Here is a 21,555-nt window from a genome sequence, read left to right as displayed (position 1 = left end):
ATCCTATGCTAGCTAGAGGCTAAGCAGGCACCCCGAACCCCCAGGCAGGTGCTGGCCTGGCTCTGTGCTGTCTGCCCTGCTACCCAGGAGCATGAAGGCAACAGAGAGGCACTGCCCAGGGAGGCTGCGGAGCGTCCTGCTTGGAGACCTTCAGCTGCTGCCTGAATGTGGCCCAGGTGCACCCACTCTGAGCAGCCCTGCAGGGGTCCCTGCCAACCTGCACTGCTCTGTGATTCCGTCATTCGGAGAGGTGTCCATCCTGGAGGACCTCCGGCCCCAACAACCACCCAACTCCACCCGTCAGAAGGATCTCCAGTGCCTGCATGGTCCCAGTCCCAGCCCCACCAGCTCGACCTCTGTCCCCCATGGGGAGCGGGGAGGGCTGCGGGAGGTGGCTGCAGCTCCTACCCCAGATGGGGGGCTCAGCCAAGGCGGCCTAAATGAGCCCAGACCCATAGAGACCTCCAGGATCACACAGCAGGAGATGGTGGTAGCAGAGCCCAGAAGCAGCACAGTGTGCCCTCCATGGCCATCACTCACTCGACCTCCTGGGGCAGGGGCAGCTGCAGCACTGCCAAGGCATGGGCATGCTGCAGTGGTCGGCTGTATTTTGGCTGGGCTCGTGGCACGGGGCAGGGCCTGCCTGTCAGCCCCTGGGGCGGGGAAGCGGAGGATTTAAATTGGGCGCCTGCCTCGGCTGCTCATCCTGCCTGAGAGGCGGTGGGAGGAGGAGGAGCGCAGGTCGGTGGGGAGCAACGGCTCCGGATCGGTGTCCAGCAGGTAGGACACAGCCCATCTGGGTGGGGTACAGGGACCATCAGACAGCCTGGCACAGCTCTGGTGCTGGGCACGCTGGGGACACTGCACAGCTCAGCACAGCCCCCGTGTTGGGCGCACTGGGACCACCGTGCAGCTCAGTGCAGCTCTAGAGTTGCACTATGCAACTCTATGCAGATCCCAGGGGCTTGCGAGGGATAGAGAGCTCTCCTCTGCCACTGCCATTCGGAGGGCAGCTGAAGCCATGGGCTCCAGGTATGGCACAGACTTTGCTAAGAAGAGATGAAGTGATGGAGTGGCTCCAGAGCTGATGCTCCAAGCGATGCGCTTCGTGTCATAGAATCATAGAATGAATCATAGAATCATAGAATGGCCTGGGTTGAAAAGGACCTCAAACATCATCTGGTTTCAACCCCCCTGCCATGGGCAGGGTCGCCAACCACCAGACCGGGCACCAGGACAGCAGGATGTGGGGGGAAGCAGCCGGAGCTGTGGGACTCTCCTGAGCCCGAAGCACAGAGGAGGGCTGTGCTGAGGTCTCAGCTGGGAGCCTGGCAGTGGGGCTGTGAGCACCAGGCTGGGGTGCAGCAGTGCACACGCTGCCCGGGGTGCAGGCAGGGCACGGGGCCACGGCTCACCCCAGCCAGAAAGCCGCTTCCACCACGGCCTCGAGCTGCTGTGACAACCAGAAAGGACGGCGGCCGCTGCCCCGGGAGCTGCGTCTGCAGCCCAGCCCCAGCATCAGGAGGGCTGATTAGAGACGGGCTAATGATAGCCTACCGTTGGGCAATGTCCTCCCTGTATGGGGTGTTCACACGGCATCCGTGTCCTACATAGGTGTCGCCTGCTCCGGGGTGTGACACTGACTCTGCTTTGCAGTGCTGAGGTGGCACAACCAGCCCCGCACCTCCAGGGGGATTCAGCTGCAGGGAAGCGGCTCTCCGGGGCCGGTGCTGGGGGTGGGCTGCAGCCCTTCGGCCAGAGGGAGCCCGGAGCCAGAGCAGGTGATGCAGGGATGCAGTGTTCCAACGCCGTGATCCATCTCCACCAGCATCGATGCAATATGTAAATGGATCGAAAGCAATGACTCAGAGACTTCTGGACCAGTTAGGTAAACAGTCAGGGAATTAAGCTGTGTCTCTGATAATTAAACTTATCATTAACGTCAGTCACTGCAGCTTTATGGGAGATGGGTGTTCCCAGATAAATGTGAGTTGTTTTTGCCATGTTTACGAGACCCGTGGCCTTATCACCACTTGACGCTGGGGATGCTGAAAACTTAGAGAGCTTTCATAAGAGACTGCTCGGGAGAGATCCCTCCAGAAACTCTAAACAGACCCCAGTTGTGTTCAGCTCATGAAATCCACTGAGCCCCAAACAGAGACTGCCGCAGGAAGCAGGGAAACATTACACGCAGCCTCATTCTCCATCCTTTCCGTTGTCCACTTCCAGCTCGGGATAGAAATGAGACTGTGGGCTGCAGGGGACCTTGGTCTGACCCTGAACAGCTCTGAAGAGCACAGCTCAGACAGCACGACGGGTATCTGGGTTGGGGGCTGTGTTTCTGCATGAAGGGCACTGCAAAACCGTGACTCGTCACACTTATTGCAAAGCATCCGAGTGAAGGGGTGAGCCCCCTGCAAGCAGCTCTCACTGCAGCGTCCCGAGCAGCTTTCTGTTCTTAGCCCTCACTGACTCTGTATTATATATGCATATGCCACTTCAGCTGCCGTTTCAGCTTCGAAACAATTAGCTAAAAACAAAGGACAACCGCTCAGTCCCCCCTGCAGCCCAGGGGCTAGGAGATATTTCCTAGAGCCGTTTCCCTAAACATCTGCAGAGCACTTCTGCCCTGTTGCAGGGAGAGCACATGGCCAGACCAGTCCTCCCAGTGACCCTGCCCTTGTCCCCAGGCTCTGGAACTGGTTGGAATGGTCCCAGGGTGGTGATGGGCACAGGCCACCCAACCCTCCCTCAGACCATCTCCAAGTGCACTTCAAAGTCAGTGCTGGCCGCAGAGCGGTGTGAGCATGCCTGTGGCATCAGCCCTCAGTTAAGGAGGTCAGGAGGGCATAACGGGACACGAGATGGGGTTCTGCCAGCCCTGTGGCCTCAGAGCAAGCAGAAACCCAGGCACACCTCATCCACAGCAAACCTCGGCCTTAGAGAAGATCTCTGCTAGTTCAGACTCTCTTGCTGCATTGGATCTCAACAGCGCCCTGCACCCATCTGTCCAATCCCTGTGAAGCAATCCCATGGCCTGTGTCACACCGGGGTGCTCTGAGACCACAGGGCAGGAGGATCTCTACAGCACTGAGCTGGGCCATGTCCACAGCCCACACTCACAGCGCAAAGCCAGGCAGTGTGGTGGGGATGAGGGGACGAGGGTAGGCGACACGCAGCGCTGGCCAGCAGCTCTCTGCAGCAGGATAGCTGACAGTGGCAGCAACATTGGGAAGTCAGTGCTGCTTCCTGGTGTGACTTCTGCTGGTCAGGTGATTACTAGTTAAATCTGGCAAGCCCAGGGCAGCACAGCAGCCAGGGAGAGGTGAGCAGGGGCTGTGCTCACTTTGCACCCTGTGCCCAAGGCAGGCAGCAGCAGCATCACTCAGGAATAGAAAAGGAAGCTCTCAGAGGACAAAGGTCCGGGGGTGCAGGAGAACCGGCAGCTCCTCGGAGGACTCAGAGGGAGGCCACGTTGTCCGTGCTGCTTCCTGCTTCCCATTGGGCTGCCACATGGCTTCTCTTTGCTCACACCACGAGAACTGCTCAGGAACCTGTGTCTCACCAGGTCACTTCTTTCTCTCTTGCCAGACAAACACGGCGCTCCACGGCAGCAGAACTGTTGCCCAGAGGCAGAAGATGAGTGGAGCCCTTCAGAACAACAAGCCAAGCAACACGGCAATGAACCTGATTGCAAACGAGCGCACAGAGATGTGGGGGGGTGGGAGTAACTTCATAGCTGGCGTCTTCATCCAGGCAAAGAACAAGAAGCTGAGCATCTACGATGCCATGATCAGGGGGGTCCTGACGCCGGGCACAGCCCTGGTGCTGCTGGAGGCACAGGCTGCGTCGGGGTTCCTCACCGACCCCATGAGCAAGGCAAAGCTGTCAGTGAAAGAGGCGCTGAGCACGGGACTCATCGGCAGAGATTTCTATGAGAAGCTGCTGTCAGCAGAGGGAGCCGTGACCGGGTACACGGAGCCGTACACGGGACACAAGATCTCCCTCTTCCAGGCCATGCAGAAGGAGTTCATCGTGAAGGAACATGCCATCCGCCTGCTGGAGGCCCAGATCGCCACCGGCGGCATCATCGACCCCACCAACAGCGAGCGTCTCCCTGTGGAGGTGGCCCACCAGCGTGGCTACTTTGACCAGGAGATGTGCCAGTTCCTTCTGAACCCTAAGAACCAAACCAGAAGTTGTTTCGACCCCAACACGCATGAAAATCTCACTTACACGCAGCTCCTGCGCCGCTGCGTGCCCGACCCCGACACGGGGCTGCTCATGCTCCACGTGATGGACAAGGGCTCGGTGCTCTTCCAGCTCAACAAGGATGCCCGCAAAGCCCTGCAGGCCGCCTGCACCACCGTCAGCGTGGGGCTCTTCCAGGGCTCTTCCAGCGTCACCGTCTGGGAGCTCCTCTTCTCTCGCTACGTCTCTGATCACCAGAGAGAGGAGCTGCTGAGGAAATACAAAGTGGGGACAGTGACCATCCCAGAGATGATCATCATTCTCACCAGCATCATCACCAGGGTGGAAACGGGAAATGGAGATCTGAGCTCATCCACAGCAACAGCCAACAGTGAGATAGGAGAGTCACAGCCGGTGCAGGACACGCGCTCCCAGGAGCAGCAGTTGAGGAAGTCTTTAAAGTCTGCAACCGTCTACGTTACTGCTGGTGAGTTCCAGGGGCAAAATGTCTCCTTGCTGGATCTCCTCTTTTCCACATACATCCCTCAGGAGAAGAGGCAGGAGCTGCTGGAGCTGTACAGGGCAGGGATACTGAGCACAGAACAGGTGGCTGCTGCCGTCAGCGCCATCATAAACAAAACAGAAGCTGCAAATATCACACCCACGGCAAATGCTGGGAATCCACAGAAAGCAGTGTCAAGGACAGAGGAAAATGGAGACGGTTGTTCAGCACAAGATAATGTCTTGAAGTCTACCACCATTGACATCCCAGCCGGTGAGTTCTCTGTGTGGGACTTGCTCTTCTCCGACTACATCCCTGAGGACAAAAGGCAGGAGCTCCTGGAGCTGTACCGTGGAGGGATATTAACCCTGGAGCAGGTGGTAACTGTTGTCAGCACTCTCATTAAGAAAAAAGAATCTACAGGCAGGAAGTTCCAAATTACAGTGAAGCATTCCAGCAAGGACACTGCTCCAGCGGCCAGAGAGAAGGATGACGAGTCCTCCAAAGAAGAACCATGGGAAACAGCCTTGAAAACCACAGCTGTCGACATGGAGGTTGGGGAGTTTCGGGGCCACAAGGTCTCTGTGTGGGACCTGCTCCACTCCAAGTACATCCCTGCAGAGAACAGAAAGGAGCTGCTCGAGCTGTACCAGGCAGGAGAGTTAACCCTTGAGCAGGTGAAAACCGTTGTCAGCACCATTGTGGCCAAGACAGAAGCTGCAAAGGCAGAGCACTCAGCACGTGTGAGCAGTCCAAGGGCAGAAACAGCCATCACAGAAGCGGAGCACACCCATCACCTGCAGGAGGACAGGGCCTGGGAGGAAACCTTGAAGTCCACCACAGTGGAGATGGCAGTGGATGAGTTCCAGGGGAGACGAGTCTCCGTGTGGGACCTGCTGACCTCTGACTGCCTCCATGAGGACAAAAGGCAGGAGCTCCTGGAGCTGTACCGTGACGGGACACTGCCCTTGGAGCGGTTAATAACTGTTGTCACCACTCTCATTAAGAAAAAAGAATCTACAGGCAGGAAATTCCAAATTACAGTGAAGCATTCCAGCAAGGACACTGCTCCAGCGGCCAGAGAGAAGGGTGATGAGTCCTCCAAAGAAGAACCATGGGAAACAACCTTGAAAACCACAGTTGTCGACATGGAGGTTGGGGAGTTTCGGGGCCACAAGGTCTCTGTGTGGGACCTGCTCCACTCCAAGTACATCCCTGCAGAGAACAGAAAGGAGCTGCTCGAGCTGTACCAGGCAGGAGAGTTAACCCTTGAGCAGGTGAAAACCGTTGTCAGCACCATTGTGGCCAAGACAGAAGCTGCAAAGGCAGAGCACTCAGCACATGTCAGAGGTCCAAGGGCAGAAACAGCCATCACAGAAGCGGAGCACACCCATCACCTGCAGGAGGACAGGGCCTGGGAGGAAACCTTGAAGTCCACCACAGTGGAGATGGCAGTGGATGAGTTCCAGGGGAGACGAGTCTCCGTGTGGGACCTGCTCTCCTCTGACTGCCTCGCTGAGGACAAAAGGCAGGAGCTCCTGGCGCTGTACCGTGACGGCACGCTCACCACTGAGGAACTCGTCAGGGCTATCAGCAGCACTGTGACACTCAGCAGAGAAAGATATCTCACAGCCCTGCCCCAGCAGACAATGGATCTCCTCCAGTCTGAAGGCTCTTACATTACCTTTGGGCAGTTCCAGGAGCAGAGGGTGTCGGTGTGGGAGCTCCTCTCCACCAAGCAGGTCTCCGAGTACAAACGAGAAGCGTGCCTCGACATTTACGGCACGGGAGGGCTGACTGTGAACAAGATCACCATCACTACCACTGTTGTCACGGGCACGCAGGGAAAGAAGAGGCAGCACCAGGACCCCTAGCACCACCCACCCCAGAGGAGGAGAGAGCTCTGCCTCATGCGGAAAATACCACCTGGGCGCTGGTGAGGGTTGGCTCTCCATAAAGCACAATTACAGGCAGGGAACAGTGGTGTTGAAGGGGTGTGCCTGGTTAAACTCCCTCCTGTCTCAACTGCTGCTTCCCTGAGATTTTTTTTTCCCCAGTGGAGCATTGCTGGGGGGTTCTGGGGAGGGCGTGGGGAGGCTTGTACCTGCAGCCCACACAGGACCCACACAGGCACTGACAAAAGACAGGGAAATGTGCCGGCACCCACAGCAGGTGGGTCAGACACCACTACCAGTGAGAGCAGGCAGAGACCCCAAAGCAGGAGCTGTGGGCAGTACAACTGCCAGCTACAGGAGAGTGCAGAGGGACAGACCACCTCTGCCCAGGATAGCAGGGACCCCGGCCTGTCTGAGGGGAGAGCAGTGGGGGTAGCACACGTGACTGTGGCTGCCTGCAAGACATTTCACCCCGACCCATCCTTCAGCTCCACTGAGACAAGCTGGGCCGTGGGGATCTGCTGGGCTGCTGGAGCTCGCTGCATAAGCTCAAGGTGGGAATGGAGCTTTGTTTCCGGAGCTCTGACGCAATCAACTCATGGGTGTACTCACAGGAGCCAAGAATTATCAGGGCCAAGGGGATCATAGAATCGTAGCGTTGTTTGAATTGGAAGGGACCTTTAAAGGGCATCTAGTCTCACTCCACTGCAGTGAATAGGGACACCTACAGCTCAGTCAGAGGCTCAGCACTCTGTTCAGCCTGAACTGGGATGTCTCCAGGGATGGGACATCCACCATCTCTCTGGGCAACCTGTGCCAGTACCCAGGTTCTGGGTACTTCTTCACTACCCTTAGCATAAAGAACTTTTTCCTTATATCAAATCTAAATTTCCCATCTTTTAGTGTGAAACCATTTCCTCTTGTCCTGTCACAACAGACCTCGCTAAAGAGTCTGTCCCCTTCTTCCTTAGAACCGTAGAATCATTAACGTTGGGAAAGATCTCCAAGATCCCCAGGTCCAACCCCAGCCCACCCCACCGTGCCCACTGACCACGTCCCTCAGTGCCACATCTCCACAGTTCTTGAACATCTCCCGGGATGGTGACTCCTCCACTTCTCTGGGCAGCTGTGCTGGTGCATCACCACTGATTCAGAGAAGAAATGTTCCCTAATATCCAACCTGAACCTCACCTGAAGCAACATGAGGCCGTCGCCTCTCATGCTTTTACAGTTACCCGGGAGCAAAGGCCAGTCCCCACCTCACTCAGACCTCCTCTCATGGAGGTGTAGAGAACGGTGAGGTCTCCCCTGAGCCTGAGGACGCCGCAGGGCAGGGCTCCCCTCACAAGTGCCGGGGCATCGGGGAGGGGAAGCACACATGTGGGAGCATCCCCACACTGCCCAGTGCTGCAACCAGCAGCCACGTGTGTGTGCCACATAGGCATGAACCACAGAGCATGGGCACGGTGCATGCAGACACCGTGTGTGTGTGTGTGTGTGCCTGCGTGCCCTTCACCATCAGAGGTGTGTGAATGTGTGTCCATGTCCCTGCAACAGGGCAGTGAGTCACACAGAGCTCTCACCATGTCTGTGCAGATGTGACATTGAGTGCCACAGTGCTGCTGCCCCCTGATGGCACAGCGGGCCTCAGCTGGGCCCCAGCGGGGCCAACCCCTCTGCTGGGCCTCAGTGGGGCCAATCCCTCCTCAGGGCCTCAGTGGGGCCAATATCTCTCAGCTGGGCCTCAGTGGGGCCAATATCTCTCAGCTGGGCCTCAGTGGGGCCAATCCCTCCTCAGGGCCTCAGTGGGGCCAATATCTCTCAGCTGGGCCTCAGTGGGGCCAATCCCTCCTCAGGGCCTCAGTGGGGCCAATATCTCTCAGCTGGGCCTCAGTGGGGCCAATCCCTCCTCAGGGCCTCAGTGGGGTCATTCCCGCTGCTGGGCCTCAGTGGGGCCAATATCTCTCAGCTGGGCCTCAGTGGGGCCGATATCTCTCAGCTGGGCCTCAGTGGGGCCAATCCCTTCTTTGGGCCTCAGTGGGGCCAATCCCTCCACTGGGCCACAGCCAGGTCAACAGTGGGGTCCTCAACGAGGCCTCAGCAGGGTAAGCCCTCAGCAGGGGCCTCATCCATCCCCTCACCCAGGCCCCCAGCTGGGCTTCAGTCAGACCCTCAGTGGGACCCTCAGCAGGACCAGGCGCTCCTCCAGGCACTCGTCCTGGGCCTCTGCCAGCCCCACAGCTGGGCCTCGGCCGGGCTGGGCTGGGCTGGAGCGACCCTCAGACCACAAACCTGTGGCTGCCCCATGCCACCATTGTCCCGGGCCGGAGCTGCTCTCTGTGTCTTCCCAACTTGGCCATGTCAGTCCCTCTGCAAAGCCAGGCTGTGCCGGGCATGGCTGCCATCAGCCTGACCCCAGGGCACGCTGCTCCTCCCAGCAACAGGCAGACACAGGCTGGGCCTGCACACCCGCAGCACTCGGCAGCCAAACCCATGCAGGCCCCAGGATGGGCCGCCCACATCCCAAAGCCCCTCGGGGCCCTGTGGGTTCCCATGGATGAAGGTCCCTGCAGCGTGGCTCCCTGCAGCCTCCAGTGTCCCAGCCCTGACTGGGGCACCCAGGCATTGGCCCACGGGGTCTCATTGCCACCCAGTGGGTCCCCATGGTTCCCTGCTCAAGGCATCCCGGTGCACACCGATGAAGCCTGCACCGACACTGGGAGCTGCAGGAGCTGCCAGCAAGTCCAGCCGGCAGGTTCAGCCATCCCACCAGGCGCAGTGCCTATGACATGGCTGGCACCCACCCTTGGACACTGCAGGGAGCACAGAGAGGCAAAGCGGAGAGCACTGGATGTGCCACCTCCGGAGGACACTCCCCACGCACAGAGCTCTGCAGCCGTGTGAAAGCAGTGGGAGAGGCCCACGGGCAGTCCCTCGGGCTGAACGGCCCCATCCCAGTCACCTTCGTGTGCCACATGTGGACAGCAGCACAAGTCCTGTGTGCCACACACAGCCTGCAGCCCCGGGGAATGCGGCCCATGGGCACCCATCCCTGTTGGGAGGCACAGAGAGGTGCTGGAGGAGATTCCTAAGAGTTACAGCACTTCAGACTGAGCACCAGGAGAGCCCCTCCACAAGTGGGAGCTCACTCACAAACAGAGCAATGCGGGGCTCATAGAGACACGCAGCAGGATGGGTGCTTCAGACTGAGCCACGCCGCTCCAGAGGGAACGGAGCTGCTGTGAATTACCAGGAAAGGAGCAGAGAATGGAACAGCGCCTCCTGAGGTGTCACATCTTATTGTCCCACATCGTGAGAAATCGGACAAATACAGGAATGATGAAGCACGGAGAAGGACTGAGTGGGCTCCACAGGCTGGAAGAGGCAACCCAGAGGTGGAAGACGCAGTCTGGAAGAGGTGACCAAGGCGTGGAGGATGCAGTGGTTGGCGGTGGGGACACGGCTGTGTGCTCAGCACAAGGACCAGGGCTATGGCAGGAGCCATTGGGTTGAAGGAAGTATTTTCTGGGCAGTGGAGCTGAGGGACCCCCTGCTGCAGGATGAAGGCCAGAAGTCTGTATTGGCTCAAAAAGCCATTGCAGTAAGCCACAGAGGGAAACTCGTCAAAGATTCCTGCAGAATTACAAGGCAGAGCTACGTGCCAGGAGCCACCAGAGCCACAGCTCGGGCTGCAGAGCATATACCAACCGAGTGCTGCTGTATTCTGCTGCTGTGCTCTTATGCTGCTCCTTGCACACGTGCTCTTGGCTGGCACTAGTGCTGGACGGGGCACACACGGACCCCCCCTGCTGATGGCACCAGTCTGTGCCACAGGTTCTGGCGGGGCCACAGGACCGGTATGGTGCCGGCTGTCAGAAGATGGTGGGCAGGAGGTCCAAAAGGAGCTGGTGCCATTCCCTGCCCCAGCCCATTCGGTGAGCCAGGAGGCTCCAGATGGCTTCCCTGGGCTCCGACTGTGCTCCCATAGGAAGCTGGATTTCCAAAAAAGAAGCTGAATGAAAACAGGACACTGTGTAAGGAGAGATCTGCATACATTTGCATAGTTATGAGCTAGTTGCATAACGGAATGCTGCTGAACAGCATCTGAACACTCTTTGGAGACACGGGGGCAACAGGGGAAGGAAAGGGCTGGGTGGACAGGAGGTGCTGCCCAGTTCCTGTGGGAGCATCACACCACAGTGGAGCGCTGGGGAGCTTCTCTGTTTGATGGGAGAAGATTGGGTTTGGGAGCAGAAGCACCCAATTGCTGTGCCCAGGGGTCACAGCCACAAGCAGGGAAGGGGCAGCGTACCCACAGCATGGGCAGCTTTCCCTGCTCTGATGGCATTCCCTGCCATGGGGGCCATAGACCCCCTGGGTGTGCCCCCAGGTGTGGGATTTAGAGCCCACCCACCCCGTTGCCTCCAGTAGGGCACACCAACTCGCCCCGACAAAGCCAACACGGGCAGCATGCCTGCTCCCTGCCCCACGCACATCTGCAAAATGGGGTGGGCATCCCCTGCCTCTGCTCCAGGGGTCGTTCCAGCCCCCCACCCCCACCCCCCAGCAGCCCCCAGGCTTTCAGCCATTCGGTACCAATGTCCTTTGTATGCAGAGTCCATCCATCGCTTGGAGCAGATCTCCTGCTGCTCTGCTGCTGGGTGCTGATAAACCACCCCGAGCAATCTTATCGCCCGTTCCATGCGCTATCACTCCGTGCTGCTCCCACCTCTGCTCTGCATTCCTTCAGCCGCTCTCCTCTGCTCCTTTCCTATATGAGTGTTTTTCAGCAGGGCTGCTCGATGTCTGTGAGCTGTGCTCTGTTCGGCCTGGCGCTGCCTCTCCTGGACACACATCCCAGCAGAGTTAACCCACCACGTCTCTGGGGCTGCAGTCCGCATTCATCCCGGGGCTGCTGGTTGCATTTCCCAGCCCAGGCTCCTAACGCATGGCACAAACACTCATTCGGTGAGCGCAGGGCATGACTTTGCATTTTGCACCGTTCCATTTCCTCCCGCCACTCTCAGTTCAATGTCATCCATCGCTCCGAGAGCTGCTCCAGCCCTCACCTGTTGGCTGAGCCCGCTGGCACGCACCTGATGTTGTGCCAAAGCCTTTGATGAAGATACGGCATTGATTTGACTTTCAGAGTCCATATTCCCCTTTCAGCACAAAGCAATCTCCCGGCGGCAGGGAGGACCTTGGCTCTGCTTACCCTGCTGCAGCCACGAGGCTGATACAGGAGACCAAAGTTATCTTCTGCCTTTGCTGCTTACTGGCTCTGCCGCTGCGTGCAACTGCTCTGCTTTTGCTTTAGCAGCACAAAACCGGGGGTCAGCAGTGACATTCCGGGGTGTCTCTGCTTTTGTCTCCTCCTCCAGAGGCGAACGCAGCATCACCTTTAAGCTCAGCCTGTTGCTTTCTCTTAATGAAAGAAGTCAGACAGGGAAAAGGAACGGAAGATATCGTTACGATGAAATCCCAGCTTCATTTTCCACTTAACTGGTTCTACTTCTTTTTCTGCTCAAAATTAAGTGTTTAAAAGCTGTTGGGACGGGGAACTCGCCAGCTCTCATGTGCACTTAACTCCTTCCTGCAGTCACAGCATGGGGCCACGTCCCCCACATCCCCCTGGGCTGAAGCATCCCAGGCACAGCAGGCGCCCGCCCTGCTCTCCCCGCGCACGCTGCAGGGTGGGGGTGCTCGGGCTGCACCTATGGGTGCTGCTCCACTGCATCCACCAGCATTCCCCAGGGCCAGGATCTCCATGCAGGGCAGGGGGCAGAGCCTGCGCCTCAGGACAGGAGGTCGTGGGGAGGCTGTGAGTGCTGGGGAGCTGCGGCTGGGTTGGGGAGGGGGGGGGACACAACCCTGGGGGGATGGAAAGAAACCGGCTGAGATTTGCCAAAGGAAACCATGGGCTGAGGGGCAGGAAATTCCCTGGCAGCTGAACACAGAGGCTGGAAAATGGGAACAGTGGGATCCAGGGCAGCTCAGCCCTGCAGGCACGGCCTGTGCTGCTGCACTGAACGCGCTGTGCTCCACCAGGCATCGCTACCTGCAGCCCGGCTCTGCACAGCAGGAAGGAGGCAGGAAACGGAGCGGGGCTCCGGGCAGCCCGGGGCTGGGAATCATAGAATCACAGGATCAGAGAATCATCGGATTGCTCAGGTTGGAAAAGACCTCAAAGACCACCGAGTCCAAACACAACCCAACCATCCTACCCCAACTCCAACAGCCCTCCGCTCAATCATGTCCCTGAGCACCACATCCAGACGGCTGTTAAACACAGCCAGGGATGGTGACCCAACCACCTCCCTGGGCAGCCCATTCCAGTGCTTAACCACCCTTTCTGTAAAGAAGTTCTTCCTGATATCCAACCTAAACCTCCCCTGGCACAACTTGAGGCCATTTCCCCTCGTCCTGTCATTGTCACCAATGAGAACAGACCAGCCCTGCTCTGCTGCAGTCACCTTTCAGGTATTGGAAGAGAGCAATGAGGTCTCCCCTCAGCCTCCTCCTTCCCAGACTGAACAGCCCCAGTTGCTTCAGTCTCTCCTCATAGGCCATATTCTCCAAGGCCTTCCCCAGCCTTGCTGCCCTTCTCTGGACCTGCTCCAGCACCTCCATGTCCTCTCTGTACTGAGGTGCCCCAAACTGCACACAGCACTTGAGGTGAGGCCTCACCAGTGCTGAGTACAGGGCAGGATGACTTCCAGCCCTGCTCACCATTCCTGACCCAAGCCAGGATGCCATTGGCCTTCTTGGCCACCTGGGCACACAGATGGCTCATGTTCAGCCCACTGCCCATCGGTACGCCAGGAAACTGCAACCGAGCCTCTGCCAGGGCTCCGAGCAGCCTGAGCCCCTCCGGCTGCTGCTGAGGAGGGGAGAAGGGAGTTCCGTCTGACAGCATCCAAGCATACTTTGTGCTACGGGCAGAGAACAAAAGGCAGCGGCACCCTCTGTTCCAGCAGCACCGTCCCACCCCAGCAGCTGCCAATGGCTGAGTGCTCCTTCAGACCCCCACCCCGCTGTGTGCCCTGGCTCACAGCACTGCTCCTTTCAGCCCTCTGTGCTGCTGCCCCTCTGCTCGCCCCGCTGCCACCCGCACGCCCTGCTCAGCCACAGGGCCTCAGCACCTCCAATTTTAGCCCTGAGCTCCCTGTGAGCAGTACAGTGTGTGCCCCATGCGGCGCACAGCCGCACTGCACGCCCAGCTCTGCCCGTCTGCGTGGAGCGCTGCCACTCGCGCTGCTCAGCTTGCCTCTTATGGAAGCACGTGTGGTGAGCTGGGGATCTGCAGGGGCTGCCAGGAACGTGCCATGGCCCGAAACAGCACAGCTGAGACCTTACAGAGCATGCAACCTTTCCAGCTCCACGGGGCACAGCTCAGCCCTCCCAGCTCCATAGGACACAGCTCAGAGCCTGCAGCCCTCCCAGCTCCATGGGGCACAGCTCAGCCCTCCCAGCTCCACGGGACACAGCTCAGCCCTCCCAGCTCCATGGGACACAGCTCAGCCCTCCCAGCTCCATGGGGCGCAGCTCAGTCCTCCCAGCTCCATGGTGCACAGCTCAGCCATCTCAGCTCCACGGGGCACAGCTCAGCCCTCCCAGCTCCATAGGACACAGCTCAGAGCCTGCAGCCCTCCCAGCTCCATGGGGCACAGCTCAGCCCTCCCAGCTCTATGGGGCACAGCTCAGTCCTCCCAGCTCCATAGGACACAGCTCAGTCCTCCCAGCTCCATAGGGTTCAGCTCAGTCCTCCCAGCTCCATGGGGCACAGCTCAGTCCTCCCAGCTCCATAGGGTTCAGCTCAGTCCTCCCAGCTCCATGGGGCACAGCTCAGTCCTCCCAGCTCCATAGGGTTCAGCTCAGTCCTCCCAGCTCCATGGGGCACAGCTCAGAGCCTGCAGCCCTCCCAGCTCCACGGGGCACAGCTCAGCCCTCCCAGCTCCATGGGGCACAGCTCAGCCCTCCCAGCTCCACGGGGCACAGCTCAGAGCCTGCAGCCCTCCCAGCTCCATGGGGTGCAGCTCAGTTCTCCCAGCTCCATGGGGCACAGCTCAGCCCTCCCAGCTCCATGGGGCACAGCTCAGCCCTCCCATCTCCATGGGACACAGCTCAGAGCCTGCAGCCCTCCCAGCTCTGTGGGGCACAGCTCAGCCCTCCGAGCTCCATGGGGCACAGCTCAGCCCTCCGAGCTCCATGGGGCACAGCTCAGCCCTCCGAGCTCCATGGGGCACAGCTCAGCCCTCCCAGCTCCATGGGGCACAGCTCAGCCCTCCCAGCTCCATGGGGCACAGCTCAGCCCTCCCAGCTCCACGGGGCACAGCTCAGAGCCTGCAGCCCTCCCAGCTCTGTGGGGCACAGCTCAGCCCTCCCAGCTCCATGGGGCACAGCTCAGCCCTCCCAGCTCCATGGGGCGCAGCTCAGCCCTCCCAGCTCCATAGGACACAGCTCAGTCCTCCCAGCTCCATAGGGTTCAGCTCAGTCCTCCCAGCTCCATGGGGCACAGCTCAGCCCTCCCAGCTCCATGGGACAGAGCTCAGAGCCTGCAGCCCTCCCAGCTCTGTGGGGCACAGCTCAGCCCTCCCAGCTCCATGGGGCGCAGCTCAGTCCTCCCAGCTCCATGGGGCACAGCTCAGAGCCTGCAGCCCTCCCAGCTCCATGGGGCACAGCTCAGCCCTCCCAGATGCATGGGGCGCAGCTCAGCCCTCCCAGCTCCATGGGGTGCAGCTCAGCCCTCCAAGCTCCATGGGGCACAGCTCAGAGCCTGCAGCCCTCCCAGCTCCATGGGGTGCAGCTCAGTTCTCCCAGCTCCATGGGGCACAGCTCAGCCCTCCCAGCTCCATGGGACACAGCTCAGAGCCTGCAGCTCTCCCAGCTCCATAGGACACAGCTCAGCTCTCCCAGCTCCATGGGACACAGCTCAGAGCCTGCAGCCCTCCCAGCTCCACGGGGCACAGCTCAGCCCTCCCAGCTCCATAGGACACAGCTCAGAGCCTGCAGCCCTCCCAGCTCCATGGGGCACAGCTCAGCCCTCCCAGCTCTATGGGGCGCAGCTCAGCCCTCCCAGCTCCATGGGGCGCAGCTCAGTCCTCCCAGCTCCATAGGACACAGCTCAGCCCTCCCAGCTCCATGGGGCACAGCTCAGCCCTCCCAGCTCCATAGGACACAGCTCAGAGCCTGCAGCCCTCCCAGCTCCATGGGGCACAGCTCAGCCCTCCCAGCTCCACGGGACACAGCTCAGCCCTCCCAGCTCCCTGAACCCCTCCCTGGATGTCTGCAGAGGATGCACCACCTCTGGGGTGAGCAGGAGATGCTCTCAGCAGTGAGCGCTGTCAGAAGGGGTTTCAGGAAGCTGCTCTGCTTTGCTCCCAGAAGGGCTGTGGTCCCGCAGCGTTAACGCACGCCGTGTGCCCTGCTGTGTGCACAGCTCTGGGTTAGCAGCAGTTCACACACACGTGGGCTGTGCATTTGTGCATGGGAGGTGCAGCCCAGCGCCTTCACTCAGCGCACACAGATTCCTCCATTGCTGCCACACGTTTGCCCGGCAGGAGCTGCTGACTGCTGAAAGAAGGCAACGCAGAGGATGTTTGTCCACTCCCACAGCCTGCCTGCCACCTGGACTGACCCTTACTCTGTGACAAAGTGCAACTTGTGCAAAAACCACACGGCGTCACCGCGTCCCAACCCCATCCATCACATGGAGAAAAACAAATGGAAAGCAAAGGGCCCGGAGAAGCCAGGAAGGAGGGAAGGGGGGGGCGGGGGGTCCGACCCCAACCTCTGTGCTGCCCACATTGGCACTGCTGGAGCCCCGGAACAGAAGGGTTGGTCCCAGCTGCAGCCCTGCATTTCGCTGCCAATCCAGAGCCGGTGGAGCGCCCTGCAGAGGGCTGCATGCAAACCAACCCTGAGAGGGGCTCACAGATGGCCTCAAATTGGGTCAGTTCAAATGCAGAGAGCGCCCGAATGGTACCGAATCGCTGAATGGCAGAGGGAGGTGGGGCGGACCTCCAGGGCTCACCTGAACTCCAGGCTGCAGCTCAAGGGTGGGCGCAGTTATCAGTTATCCTTGGGGCAGCAGTGTCCAAAACGTCCCACCGACCCGGACCTGAGACGAGCAGGACAGGCAGGAAATGAAAGGCACTCAGCTGATGCTTGAATGTGGATGGGCAGAACAAATGGAGGCTCTACTGTGTGTCTGAGTGGGGAGGTGATGGAACAGCTGCCCAGAGAGGCTGTGGATGCCCCGTCCATCCCTGGACGTGTTGAAGGCCACCTATATATATATATATGTATATCAGGATATATCTCTCTATATATGTGTATATCAGGATATGTCTATACATCTATATATGTATATCAGGATATATAGATATATATGATGGTTATATGATCCTGTGGGTCTTTTCCAACCTTAGTGATTCTATGATTCTATGATTCTATATCTGAGATATTCCTGATATGCATACATACATATATATACACATGTACATCAGGAAAGGAGATTTTTGCACTGGATGCCGTCTGGTTTGTTTTCTCCTTCTCTCTGTTGCTTTCTTCAACTAATATATGCTGGATTACAGTACGGGAAGTGCAGCCATAGGAGGGAAACAGGTTAGTTGTAAAGTCTGCTGCACGAGTCAAGGCAAAAACAGCGCACACACTACGTGGGCAAGCTGACTTCATAGCTTCATTCACTCTCACCATCCACATTTGCTTTAGAAGTGATGCTATTATAAAACAAACATCAAAAATAGCCCCGGAGTACTCTGATATTTCAGAACGCCGGTGGTACAGATGCTCACATTTTTTTTTTCCATTAATAATTGCAAATGTTGCAATACAAACTAAAAGCCACGGGATGGATCACGTTTTCCTTGCGTGTGTAATGAAGCAGATTCTGCTTTGGGTGACTGGACAGCAGAAGATGAGGTTGGATGGGGCCGTGGGCAGCCTGGGCTGGCATTGAGTGTGTTGGTTGGTGGCTGTGCCTGTGGTGGGGGGTTGGAGCTTCGTGATCCTTCCAACCCACCCATTCTGTGACTCTCTGACTTTTCCAGTGAGGAAAAAGGATCTCACAGAAAGATTAAGAGGCATAAGAGCGGATGGGGCAGTGAGGATAAGGGGGGAAGAAAGAGGTGACGGATATGGGTGCGCTGTGCAGCGATGGGCACTGATGGCCCCGCAGAGGATCACTGCAGCGGAGCATCCGCTGACCCAGCTCTGCTCCCATCTCAACGTCGGCCCCATCGAGTCGCAGTGCCACACTGGGCTGGGAACGCTGCACTCAAAAAGCCGGGCTTGGAATCCAGGACCACAGCAATCCGTGCTGCTGGAGGGGATTTACATTCCTCAAAGGATCTCCAGGGTTTGTGCGGGAGCCACCCGTGCACGGGGAGCACGACGAGTGCAAAGCACAGCCCAGCAAAACCCAGGCCTTGTGAGGATGGAAAGCGTTTCCTCCCCAGAAGACGGCAGGCAGCAGAGAGCAGCAGCCCTGGGCGGACCCACGGATCCCTGACCCCATCTGTGCCCCTTTCTGGTGGCTCACCCTAAGGGGAAGAGCGGGGACCGCGCAGTGATTGCCCCACTGCAGACCCGCAGCTTCTGGCCCAGCGCAGCTCCTGAGCCAAAGGCTGCATCTGCATCCTGCTGCTTAATGGCCTTCGATCAATTTCCCTCCCACAAATCTGCCTAATGGCTTTGAAAATCATTTTCCACTTTGGCTGCCATCAACACCCGGCGGCGACGAATTCCACAGTGCTGCCCCTAAGAAATGCTATAAAGAACGACTGCCCTCGTGTGCTGCAAAGCTCTTTTTATCCGGCATCCCAAATACCGGTTCCGTGCAGCTGTGGGTTCCCACTCCTGTGTGATGGATGCCACCGTTCTGCCCATCCCCACTCAGCAGCTTTCCCAGCTCTCAGCTCCGCTCTGTGCCCGGGCTCTGCCGCCCCTTCCTGCGCCCCGAGAGCCTCTGCAGCTCTTTGCAGCTTCAGAGCTGAGTGCGCCCACAGTCGGGGCACCTCCGGGATGATTTGTGAGCTCTGCACGGCAGTGCCAGCTGCCCTCTGCACCGCAGCCGGCGCTCCAGCGATGCACGTTTGCTCCCCTCCAAACCTGTTGGGCAAACGTTTCACTCCAGTGCTTTGTCACCATTCCTGTTACGGATCTGTTACATAATCTGGTCTTTTGCCACCTCGTTTGGAGACTGTTCCTCCAGCTTTCCTTGCGCAAAGGCTCCATCCGTGACCTCTCTGCAGGCAGTGCCACACTTTGCTGTTTTCCTGTAGCCCCGTCTCTCCATGACCCCCCTGAGACCCTCTCCCATCCTCAGCAATCTGTACCCTCTGCTCAGGTTCTTCCCTTCCACGTTTCTGAGCACTGCTTTTTACCTTCAGCCCATTCTTGGCCTGTGCTGGGGCTGAGCTCCCACCTGCTGAGGGCACCTCCTGGAGGCAGGAGGTGATCCCCAGCACAGGGTTGGCACTGAGGCTGGGACTGAGGGACGGTGGCAGCAGGAAGGCAGCATCCAAGGCCAGGTTGGATGGGGCTGTGGGCAGCCTGGGCTGGTATTGAATGTGGAGGTTGGTGGCCCTGCGTGTGGTGGAGGGTTGGAGCTGTGTGGTCCCTGGGGTCCCTTCCAAGCCAACCATTCTGTGACTCTGTGTGTGATGCACAGATAAGGGCACTCACCGGAGTGCTGCAGGGACGCGTGGGGACGGACAGTGTAGGAAGGGCTCTGGGGCACAGCGTGTGCTGCTGTCTGCCCCCAGCCCTTCTATCCCCTGTGCTTATTGCCAGCCAAACGCTTCCACTCTGATACGAAGCAGCGACTTCCTTACGTACAGGGCCAGTCTGGTAGGCGTAGGATGGGGTCACCCAGGAGCTCACGGCCACAGGAGCACAGATGGGCAGCAATGGAGTAACCTGGGGGGGGGGGGGGGGGGGCACTGGGGGGACAGTCTTCTGCAGCCAGGAGGTGATGGCACAAACTGCCATTGGGCACTCTGTGGCACAGCGTCCCTGCAGGCACCGTATCATAGAACCACAGAATCTCCTACAATGGCCTGGGTTGCAAAGGCCCACAGTGCTCATTGAGTTCCAACCCCCTGCTGTGTGCAGGGCTGCCAACCAGCAGCCCAGGCTGCCCAGAGCCACATCCAGCCTGGCCTTGAATGCCTGCAGGGATGGGGCATCCACAGCCTCCTTGGGCAACCTGTTCAGTGCGTCACCACCCTCTGGGGGAAAAACTTCCTCCTCATATCCACCCTAAACCTCCCCTGTCTCAGTTTAAACCATTCCCCCTTGTCCTGTCGCCATCCACCCTCACAAACAGCCATTCCCTCTCCTGTTTATACGTTCCCTTCAAGTACTGGAAGGCCACAGTGAGGTCTCCCCGCAGCCTTCTCTTCTCCAGGCTAAACAAGCCCAGTTCCCTCAGCCTTTCCTCATAGGAGAGGTGCTCCAGCCCTCCGACCATCTTAGTGGCCCTCTGAACATCTTAGTGGCCCTCTGAGCATCTTAGTGGCCCTCTGAGCATCTTAGTGGCCTCCTCTGGACCCTCTCCAAGGGCTCCACGTCCTTCCCGTGCTGGGGCTCCCAGACCTTGGCGCTGTGTCCCCGTGGTGCTCAGTGCTCGGCTGCACCCACAGGGAGGCTCCTGGCCCAGGAGCTCAGTGACACCTGGAGATGCCACCGACGGCCGCAGCCCTTCCTGAGTAACCACAGAACAGGGCTGGGCTGCGGAGAGGGAACGGCTCCCGAAACAGCAACCAGGCAGAAGGGTGGAGCGAGCGGGGTGGGACAAATAATGAACGTGCTGAAAGGAACCAGAACGGCCAGAAATAAAAGAAAAACAGCAAACGAGCCAGGAACTGACAGAGGAATGAGCGCGGCCGGGAAGTTCCTTGCTTAATGCAGCTGAGTGGTTCCTGCTGCAGAGCGTGAGGCCCCGCGGGGGGTGCAGCTCTGTGCCAGCTCTGCCCCCCAGCACAGCACAGCACTGGTGGGCCGGGAAGGTGCTGAGCTCCACTTTGTGCCCGGCGTTGGCACAGAGACCCCACTGAGAGGGGATGGGGTGGAGAGTGGTGGAGGTGGGGGCAAGGAGAGGACTGGAAGGGGTGGGGATGGCGCGGCACGGCAGCACGTGGCATTTGTGCAGCTCGTGTCGTGCACTGGGTATGGAGGCTTGGCCATGGAGCTCTGCTTGGGGCTCTGCTGGCTTTTTTTGGTGTTGTTACTTTATTTTTTCTCCTTTAAATTTGGAAACTGATGGGGTGGAGACCCCATTCCTGGAGGCGCCAGAGGCCACGGATGGGGCCCTGGGCAGCCTGAGCTGCTGGGGGGCAGTCAGCCCAAGGCAGGGCTTGGAGCTCAGTGGTCCTCAGGGTCCCTTCCAACCCAACCATTCCGTGTCTCTGTGATTCTGTAAGTCCCAGGGCTGCAGCCCTGCTGCAGGCTGCGTGGGCACGGGGTAGGATGGAGGTCGGATGTCCTCGAAGGGCAAAACACAGCCTTTGGCTTCGTCACAGCAATGGCTGCAGCACACCGCAGTCACACCTTCGGTGTGGTCCCACACCGCACCCGTGTCTCTACACTGGAGAGAGATGGATTTGATTTCAGCTTCAATACTGGGAAAAAGTTCTCGCCCAAAAGAGTGGCGATGCAGCGGCACGGCTGCCCGGGGAGGGGGGGAGTCCCCATCTCTGGGGGTCTTCCAGAGCCGTGGAGATGTGGCACTTGGGCACGTGGTCAGTGGGCATAAGGGGAGGGGGGGGGGGTTGGGGGGTGGGCTGCGGTCGGACGTGGGGACCTTGGAGGTCTTTTCCAACCTCAGCGATTCCGCGGTTCTGAGCCCCGGGGCGGGCGCTGTGCGGGACGGCCCCTCCTCTCCCCGCGGGGCGGTCCGGGGGCGGTCCGTGTGCGGCCGCACGTCGGAGGGGGGGGGGGGGG

General features: G+C 59.0%; 2 protein-coding genes across 3 annotated transcripts; one reads left to right on the top strand and one right to left on the bottom strand.

Annotated features, from left to right (window-relative positions):
• Positions 1–703: 703 nt before the first annotated feature.
• Positions 704–6,718, top strand: LOC101747554 (epiplakin-like). The gene is made up of 2 exons (XM_004950921.5): positions 704–780; positions 3,592–6,718. Exon 2 carries the CDS (start codon positions 3,640–3,642, stop codon positions 6,565–6,567), a length of 2,928 nt encoding a protein of 975 aa, XP_004950978.3. The 5' UTR covers positions 704–780; positions 3,592–3,639; the 3' UTR covers positions 6,568–6,718.
• A 2,458-nt stretch (positions 6,719–9,176) lies between these two features.
• LOC121110039 lies at positions 9,177–16,812 on the bottom strand. Of its 2 annotated transcripts, XR_006937285.1 has the most exons (4): positions 16,622–16,812; positions 11,185–12,012; positions 10,297–10,600; positions 9,181–10,221 (listed from the first exon to the last, which is right to left on the bottom strand). XR_006937285.1 is itself a non-coding variant. In XM_046934217.1 (3 exons), exons 2-3 carry the CDS (start codon positions 11,289–11,291, stop codon positions 9,761–9,763), a joined length of 927 nt encoding a protein of 308 aa, XP_046790173.1. In that variant the 5' UTR covers positions 11,292–11,529; positions 11,658–11,797; the 3' UTR covers positions 9,177–9,760. The 2 variants fall into 2 exon arrangements, 1 of the variants encoding a protein (XP_046790173.1); XM_046934217.1 differs by lacking the exon at positions 16,622–16,812 and having other exon boundaries at positions 9,177–10,580; positions 11,185–11,529; positions 11,658–11,797.
• Positions 16,813–21,555: the final 4,743 nt, after the last annotated feature.

Source organism: Gallus gallus, chromosome 2 (genome assembly GCF_016699485.2).
Source record: "Gallus gallus isolate bGalGal1 chromosome 2, bGalGal1.mat.broiler.GRCg7b, whole genome shotgun sequence".
Taxonomy (NCBI): domain Eukaryota; kingdom Metazoa; phylum Chordata; class Aves; order Galliformes; family Phasianidae; genus Gallus; species Gallus gallus.
This window is presented reverse-complemented; position numbering and strand designations above follow the sequence as displayed.

What these genes read in the sequence shown, in the direction of transcription:
- LOC101747554 (XM_004950921.5), top strand. Translation starts at nt 3,640, where the DNA reads ATGAGTGGAGCCCTTCAGAACAACAAGCCAAGCAACACGGCAATGAAC.
- LOC121110039 (XM_046934217.1), bottom strand. Translation starts at nt 11,291, where the DNA reads ATGGAACGGGCGATAAGATTGCTCGGGGTGGTTTATCAGCACCCAGCA. An exon ending in TCTGCATACAAAGGACATTG is followed by an intron (nt 10,581 to 11,184) that starts GTACCGAATGGC and finishes TTGGAAATCCAG; the next exon opens with CTTCCTATGGGAGCACAGTC.